Source organism: Nannospalax galili, unplaced genomic scaffold (assembly GCF_000622305.1).
Source record: "Nannospalax galili isolate Female #2095 unplaced genomic scaffold, S.galili_v1.0 scaffold698, whole genome shotgun sequence".
NCBI classification, from domain to species: domain Eukaryota; kingdom Metazoa; phylum Chordata; class Mammalia; order Rodentia; family Spalacidae; genus Nannospalax; species Nannospalax galili.
Genome location: NW_008341886.1, coordinates 2,933,273 through 2,942,320, shown reverse-complemented (window position 1 = coordinate 2,942,320; position 9,048 = coordinate 2,933,273). Strand labels below are relative to the sequence as shown.

Here is a 9,048-nt window from a genome sequence, read left to right as displayed (position 1 = left end):
TCCCCTGCCCCATGTAAATAAAGTATACTATGAGCACCTATCAGCTGAAGCATTGGCTACTGCCTCCACACTACATTTTCCCTAACCCCCAATGAATAAATGGAGCTGTTTCACTGAGTCTGGAGCTGTTTGTATCACTGAACCTGCCTCCCCGGAAGGGCTTTCTTCCGTCAGTGCTCACTGGCCGTCCCTGACCCCGTTCATCGCTTCTGCTCCCTTTGTCCTCATGGACCAGTGGCCAATGACCCATGAGGAAAGGGAGAGACCCCACAATAAGGCACACTTACCTACTTACAGGCAAAACATCCATACACACAAAATGAAAATAAAGGTATTGCTTGCCTCTTTCAGCTTCTTGCTGCTGTGAAGTTGCTCTGTGAACCTCCCTCTGTCTCACTTTTCTAATGACATCTGGTACTGCATCTGTGACCACCTTAATAAGCCAAGACAATCTCCTTAACTCAAGATGCTTAATTTAGTTTTTCTCTTTCTTTCTTTTTAGCTTTGGAGCACTGAGGATTGAACTCAGGGGTTCAAGGATAGTATAATACCCTAATCCCTGAGATTTTTACCTATTTAAAAATATTCATAACAAAAGTTTATTGTAAAAAGAAGTCTTGATATTTGGGATTAAATTGTAATTTTATGTGAATATTGCATCTAAACATACTAGGAATAAAAAACATGGCTTTTGATTTGATTCCGTGTGTGCCACTGTCAAACATTTCTGTATGAAGTATTGAAACTGAATTATTTACAACCAAGAAATTGAGATATAAAAGTACAAAAATTGTAACCCTAATGTCTATCATGTGGTTGATTTTCAAGCATCATATAAATTTGTCTCTTCCTGAATGTGAATACATCCCTCAATTCTCACCAGTGAAGCTTCCTCAGGCAACAGAGTGTGATGCACACAGAAGGCCACAATTAGCCAAGGTGTAGAGAGTGGGAGACTGCAGAGTACATTTCCCTGGCTAGAACTCCTATATTACATGCCACTTACCCATGACTCAGGGACCACTGTGGAAGAGTGGGGGAAAGATTGTAAGCGCTAGGTTTAACCCATGGACATGAAGAAATAGTCTTCTGGGCCTCTAGGAACTTGCTTATATGAACTTGCAGTAAGGGTGACAAAATGCACAAGACCCATGCTGACTCAATCAGACAAAAACCTGGCATAGAGCTAAGGACATGGGCAGCAGGCCCCAACCTTAGCGTAGGAACTACTGACAACTGATTACTGCTGGGTGAGGGAGAGTTGATCTTTAAGGGAGTGACTCTAGATAGGTTGACTAGACCCCAGTGGATGAACCTACACCGAGGGATGTCTGGGTGTATTAACTTGACTTGATAGGCCTTAACATTTATGACAGAATGCATGAAATCTCTCAGTAACATAAAGTGTTCCTGTACAACCACACTTTATCCATATAGTCAATATTCACGGGCATCTCAATATATCAAGCCCTTTGTTGGCCTCAGGGAAATACCAACAAATGAAATGCCCTGTGCCACCCAGGAGCCATTGGCCACAGACAAGTGTTAAAGGACAAGTGTGACACAAACATAAAATTCACAGCTCTCTAAAGAGTCTGGACATTGCAAAAAAGTAGGTACACTCTCATTGAATAACTGAACACTTTCATTTTAGGTTTAAATGATGAACAAAGAGAGAATTCCAGTATAAAAATTGGTATTTTAAGATAAAATACTTCCATCAGTCTTTCTTAACTTTAAAAGATTTATTTACTTATTGTATGTGTATGTGTGCAGACACACATGTACCGTGGTGCACGTATAGAGGTCAGAGGACAACTTGTGGGAGTCAGTTCTGTCCTTCCACCATGTGGATCCAGGGAATCAAACTCCAGCTTTCAGGCTTGGTGGCCATCTCCCTGACCCTACATGAAATACAGTTCCTTTAGAATCTGCATCTGCTAATTTTCATGTCTGCATGTTTTGTGGGGTAGCTTCTGTTATTTGCTAATTTTTGCTCATGGTGTCTGTGGTTTATGTACATGTCACACAGACACACACACACATACACACACACACACACACACGACCTCGAAGAATCTCCACAAATGAATTATAAAGTCAGTGAGGTCCATTCTTCCAGAAAGATCTCATGTTTACGCTTGCCAGCGGCTTAAGGGCCCTCAAAGGCCAGGATCATGTCTAACAAATTCACTGCCTGAGATTATTTGATCACTGATGGGGATGCTTGAGGTGCAGTCCATGCCGGGAGTGATTCATGGGTACAACCTTTTGGGAATATTTCCGTTCTTCCCTCGTTCCACTTCTGCATTTTCTCTAACAGTGGGAAACGTGGCCATCTGAATTCTTGCCATCTTTGGTTGTTCGGTGTAGCAGACTGTCTAACCACAGCAGTCTTCTCTCTGCTACGGCGTTGCCCTCTTGCCCTCCTTGCTCTTCAGTCTCCCTTCAAGGAAGAGAATGGAAAAGAAAGATAGAAATGGAGGGAAGGGGGCTGGAGAGATGGCTCAGCAGTCAAGAGCACTGACTGCTCTTGCGGAGGATCTGGGTTCAATTCCCAGCACCCACATGGTGGCTACGAACCATCCTTAACTCCAGTTCCAGGGGACTCCAAAGCCCTCTTCTGACCTCTGCTGCATTGCACGACACGGGTGCACTCACATACATGCAGGCAATACACTCATGCACATTAAAAAAAAAAAAAGGAATGGAGGGAAGGTAGGAACAAATGGAAGATGAGGACGGAGGAAGAACATAAGAGAAAGTGAAGGAGGAAGAAGGGAGTTTAAGACAGCACCATAAATTTCCGTCAGTAATTTGTTGCTGTCATAATGTTGGGTTTGGTAAGGCTCTTGGCCTAGTTACCGTATCTATAGCTCTTCATGAGCAATTCTATGCAATTGTTGTAAGGTCTCAGATTTGAGAAAAACTCAATCTCATCATAAGAAAAGCATTGAGGGTTTAATAGTAGTTAAGAGGTTGATAATGCCAAACCAATGTGGCTTAAAATTCAGAGGCTTAGAGTCAGACAGAGCTGTGCCCTAATTCTGATTTCTCTTCTGCTTTGTGTATAACCTAGGGTTTAAGACTTACCTGCTGTGAGTTGATGGTTCATCTGTAAAATGGGTGTATTTACTTTACAGGATTGTTATTGATATTCATTGCACATAATAGGGACTTTGGTTAATTACTGTTATTATTCATTTGTTACTGCCATAGTTAGTACTCAAAAAAATTATACTGTATCCTCCCACACTTCCCCTCTGCATGAGTCAACATCTCATCACATAACAAAATACCTGACATAGCTCTTATAAAGAATGAGACTTAGCTCAATTTTGGAGGTTCAAGGGCAGGGTGCCTTGCACAACTTCGAGTCTGATGAGGATCTCATGGTGACTAGTGGACACTGGAGTACATGCCAGGGCAAGTGGTTACATCTGGAATCAGGAGTGGAGAGTCTGGTTGGGGTTAAATCCAGGCTCTTTCGGTGAGAACTCCCAAGGGATGCACAGGGACTATCTTCTAAGAGCACACCCCAATCACGTAGGGACCTGCTGCTAGGTACCACTTCCCAAAGTTTCCATTGCCTCCCCAAAGTGCCACCCTGCAATCAAACTTTTAATCACAATGAACACTTAGAACAAGCCATTTTCATACCATAACACCATCTTACTCATTTTATCAGTAAATGGAAACCAGCATCATTTAATAGATTAAAGGATCTTCATATTTCCACACAAGCATGGCAGTTACATGAATATGGTTGGGTCCATGTTATTACAGGTCTTCAGCACAGTCATTTGGTTCAGGGATAGGCAATTTGCTGGACCAATGAACTGCTCCTCCTTGGGAGTTGTAGAGAGCCTCACAGGTTCAGCCTGTTAAGGGTGAGGTTGAAGCTGTAAAGTTGAGAGTTGTCAATGGTCTTGTTTCCAGCCATGTGGAAGAAGCTGGCTAGAGAAAAAGAACATGGTGCATGGGAAATGTCAAGCAGAGGGATGGGGCAGAGTTTTAGTAGTGCTGTGGCCCACAAGACCCTGGCCCTTCTTGGCTGCTCACATCAAGCACTGTTCCTTCCTTTTGCCTGCGTTTAGTCACGATCCTATCAGAGGAAATCAAGGGAAGTATGACTGACTTACACAGTTCAAAGGGCTGTTGTGAAGCCTCTGCTTGGCACATAGTAGGAACTAAACAAATATTGGTCAATTCTGCATATTTAATCCGAAGTCTAGACCAGAAAAGGTAATTGACTTCACAAGGTATTGCCATGTGGAAAGGAGAAATGGTTAAAGGCTAACTTTTCTTTGAGCATCCCAAGAGAAAACACATAAAGCCAAAGGGAGAAAGTTCTCCACTCTACCCTGTAAACATCAGGTTGGTCAAGAGGTTTGTATACTTGCCTTAAGTACTACTTCCTTCTGCAAAGCTTTCTCTCCTCAATCCTTCCTCCTTATGTTATACAGGATTGATGGTCTGGTTCTGTGCCCCTGGTCTCAGGTAGCTCAAGGTATTGTGCCATAGGCTTTACACTGAGTGTGAGCTTTTACTGGGATTGGGTGGGAAGGACCGGACTGGGGAAAGCTTTACCCTCATACACGGTTTCTAGGGAGATAGTGTAAACGTCTTTACCCAATGGCTGCTCACTTTCCCAGGTTGGCCTTTGAAAACTTAATGGGTATCCATTACTGTGGTAGTAAGACTTTGCCTTGAGTAATACAAGAGCTGTTAGACAAATCAGTGACTTTAGTCAAGGGTTGCGTCGTTTTGAAGGACTCATCTCATTTTTTAAGCCTTACTGATCGATGAGGATCGAAGGAGTGTCTTTACAATTCCTCCGCTCACAGATGGAGAATGTCTGCTTTCTTGACTCGATTTCCCGTCTCTTGCATTTTAAGCACTGAGACTGGAAAGACTTCGTTTCTAATCTGAGTATCTTCTCATTTCGAGGAGAAAAAAAAAATCCAAGGATGATTGTGAGAGAAGGTAGCCTACTAATGCGGGCAGAGATGGCTCTTGCATCATTCTTTCACCAGTCGTTTAGCTCTGGCCAGGTAAGCGTCCCTAATTGTGTCAGCATCTGGACCAATTTCCGTAGAGGTGGATGTAATTTCTTAGCTGTGATGAAATGGTCTTTTTTCAATCAGTTGCATAAGCCTTCCCGGGAGGAATTGTGGTAACACGCGTGTGTGTCTTTTTACATTGCAGTGGTGTTTTTGGACTTCCTAAAAACGTGCCTCAGAGCCACCAGGGCTGCAGAACCAGAGTGCTGGCTCCCGCGCCCATGCGGGATGCGCAGCATCACACAAGGGCTGCGGAATCTGGCTCTGCCCGCTTCGGGTGTTACACTCGAGGACCCTGGCTGGGCCTTTGTCCCCGACACTGGTCGGGCGCGCGCAGGGCTCGCGGTTCCTGCCCGAGGCGCTCGCTCCCGCGGCTCCGCGTTTCCGGAGCGGCTCCGCGTTCCCTTCGTCCCGGAAGAAGCCGCATCGCGATGCGCCGCCTTCCTTTCCTTCGCCTCCAGTCCGCTCCTCATCTGGAAGGTCCAGCGCTCTGCAGAGTGCGCGCAGACTGTGCGCGCCGGAAGTGACGCGAAGGCTATTCGCCCTGCCTCTTCCGCCGCGCGCCCCGCCCAGGCCCGTCTCTCGGCCGCGCGCCCCTCCCCCTCCGGCGCTCGCTTTCTGTCAGCGGCAGTGGGACTCCTGGCCAGCGTCGGGCTCCCCTCGCCCCGAGCGCACGCACCTGCAGGCCGCGGCCTCTCCTCCTCCCCGCGTCCCTCCGCTATCCTCGGGCCAGAAGGCTCGGCCGGCGCGGCGCCTCGTGGCTGCGTCACCGCCGTCCCGCAGACAAGATGGACACCGCCGAGGAAGGTGAGGTGCCGGCGACCGCGTCCTTGCAGCGACGCCCGCGCTCCGGCCGGGCCGCGGCGCTCGCGGAGCCCCCCGGGCAGTTTGCAGGGCGGGCCGGCGCGCGGCCCGGCCTCCCTCGGACACCGTGAGAAGGTGACCCCTTCGTGTCCCCCGCAGGGATCAGTCAGCCCGGGGGTGCGGGGACATCGGGGTGCCCGGACATTGGGGTGCCCGAGACATCGGGTGCCCGAGCCGTGGGGTGCCAGGGCATTGATGTGCCCGAGACGTGGAGGTGCTAGGACATCCGGATGCCCGAGATGAGATGCTGGGACGTCGGGGTGCTCGAGCAGTGGGGTGTCAGAAGACCGGCGTGTCGGGGTGCTGGGACCTCGCGGTGCCGTGGTGTCCTGGACCTCGGGGAGTGGGAAGGGGCAGCGGGCTTCGTGAAGTCCGGGGGCGTAGTCGCTCCCCTCCCCCACGGGGTTTTGTCTTCCTTGTGGTCGGTTTGCCTAGTGCCCCGAAGGCCCCTGTGTTCCCAGCTCACAACTTCTTTGTTGACTTTGGGGTGCGCGCGGCCCAATGGGCTGAACTGACTCCTGGTAATAAACCCTGCCCTGTTCTTGCTCCACCCTGAAGGCGTGGACCGGACTCGGGAGAGGACGGTCCTGGGAGAGTCTTGGAGGGACCGAGGCCCCGTCGGTTCCGTTTTGAGTCCGTGGCTTTGGCAGCAGGGTTTGTTTTGGGTGTGTGTGTTCTAGTTGTGGTTTTGAATGCGCGGCGGTAAACACCCGGAGGAGCACCGATGCTTGCCCATCGGAAGCGCTGGTTATTTTAAAGCAGTTTGATGTTTTTAGAGTCGATGATGTATTAGTGAGTGTGTAGAGGAAATTACTGATCTTGTGCTTCTCATTGCGGATACTTAGCCCCTGGGTCTATTTTTGTGGACATGAGCGTTTTTCAGCCTTAAGGTTTATTTTGGCGATTTTAAGTGCAGTTGAATCAAGCACTAATAATGAATAGTGAAAAGTTGGGTATTTATGGATGGGTCGATAAAACCTGATTTTTTTTTTTTAAGAAAGTCTTTCCTTAATAAAAACCTATAGTTTCCAAGCATATAGCATACTCGTGCACATTCACGTTTGACCCTCCGACAGCTCTGTGGAATAGATAGGTATTATCTTTTCAAGATGTGGAAATTTAGGCTTGCCTTAGTAACTTGGCCAAGGTTCACACAGTAGTAGGAGACAGATTTGAACCCAAGTGTTCAGATTGCTGGTGGCCACTGGCCAGCCTGTTCCTTGTGCCGTAGTGTGTTTACCTGTGCAGTGAGTGAAACCAGTTGCCTCGGGAACCTCTTTGTGTAAGATGGTAGAGTGCAGCCATACGTGGTTCCCTAGGTTGATCTTGCATGTACTTTACAAGGTTTCACAGCGTTTTGAATACAAATGATTTGTCTTTGTTTTTTGAGTAGGGGCTCATTTCCTCCTACTTCAGCCTCTTGCCTGCTTGGATACAGGCATGCACCTTCATGATTGGCTTTGATTCAGGTTTTTTTGTTTGTTTGTTTTGTTTTGTTTTTTCTTTTCTGAGACAGCCCCAGCAGGCCTGGAACTCACTGTGTAGGCCAAGACATATAGTAAGCCATATATATATCACTTGATGCATACTGGCATATTACAAGACACCCTTGTTCTTTCCACCTGGGCATTTAGTACTTGCATACACTACGAATGTCACCATAGTTGTTAGTAATTCGGAATTGTAAGAGTCTGTCATACCATGAAACTTTGCACGTTGTTTTTCCTTTATAAAGTTAGAATTGGGATGAAGTATAAATGATTTTTTTATGGCTTTGGGCATTGTACTCTATTAAAGTAACTTAATAGAAGTCAGTGTAACACTTTGTGTGCATCTCTTAATTCTGTCAACATATTTAGGAAGGCAGTAATCCCCTTTGTACAGATGAGAGAACTGCAGGTTAGCGTCACTGTTACTTGTCCAAGGGCACAGAGGTAAGTTAACGGCAGCAGCAAGATTCAGACCTCATACTTAAGTGAAATCAAGTGTTCAGTATTGAAATAACTTGTTTTTGTCACGTTTTAGGATGACTCACTAACGTTGACAAAACCTTGTTTTTAAGCTGTTATGAAACTATGATTTGTGAAATGAAAAATTAAGTTTATTTATTTGTTTGTGTGTGTGCCCATGTGGAGGACAAAGGACAACTAAAGGGAGTTGCTTTCCTTCCACCTTGTGGTTCCAGGGATTGAACTCGGGTGATCAGGCTTGGTGGCAGTGACTTCATCTACTGAGCCATGTCTGGGTCCATGAAAATAAATAAATTTTAGTAATTTTTGTGCCTACTTTTATAAAGTTCTGAACTGGAAGTCTTTTAAAATGTTCACACTTAATTTAACTTGAATAATAGTGGAAGGAAAAGATGGATTATGGAGGGTTTCATGATAACTTATAAAATGAAGATGGCAAAGGCTTGTGAACAACTGTTTAACTTGTTCGGTTTGTTACTACAGATCATTAAAAAATGCACTTGGGGTTTTTCTGATTACAAAGGAAGCATCCCCCACCCCCACCCCAGTCTCATAGGCTCAGAAAATGTAACTAAAGAGAAAGCACATAAATTTTCTAAAATTGATTTGTGTATGTGTGTGTGTGTGTGTGTGTGTGTGTATGAAATACAGAACATCCCAAACAATCTTATTTATCTTTATGCCCACATCCCAAATGGCACCCTCCCATAGCCCCCCGCTGCAGGTGCCCATATACTGTCATCCTTGTTGCTATCCACTGTATTGTCAGAAAGTACATTATTTATTTATTTATTTATTTATTTATCTATCTATCTATTTATTTGTATGTGGGCTTGCCCATGTCATGGCACATTGGGGAAGTCAGGACAATTTTTAGGAGTCTATTCTCTCCTTCCACCTTGCGGGTCCTTGGGATCAAACTCAGATTGTTAGATTTAGTGGCAGGTGCCAATGAGCCAACTCACTGACCTTGAAAATTAAAAAACCTATTAACATATGGACAGGGCTGGAGAAATGACTCAGCAGTTAAAAGCACATACTACTCTTCCAGAGGACCCAAGTTTGGTACCCCCCCCCCCCATGTTGTGTGCCTAAAAACCCCCTGTCTCTCAATTCCCAGAGGATAAACCACCCTCCCCTGCTCCCCACGC

General features: G+C 46.2%; 1 protein-coding gene across 2 annotated transcripts in view; it reads left to right on the top strand.

Annotated features, from left to right (window-relative positions):
• Positions 1–5,662: 5,662 nt before the first annotated feature.
• The window catches only part of March6 (membrane associated ring-CH-type finger 6), a 74,931-nt gene continuing 71,545 nt past the window's right edge, over positions 5,663–9,048 (top strand). The window contains exon 1 of one of the 2 annotated variants that reach the window (XM_008837637.2): positions 5,663–5,870. In XM_008837637.2, the coding sequence (XP_008835859.1) occupies positions 5,852–5,870 (19 nt within the window). In that variant the 5' untranslated portion in view covers positions 5,663–5,851. The remainder of the gene's footprint in view (positions 5,871–9,048) is intronic. The other variant, XM_008837635.2, reaches the window with a different exon arrangement.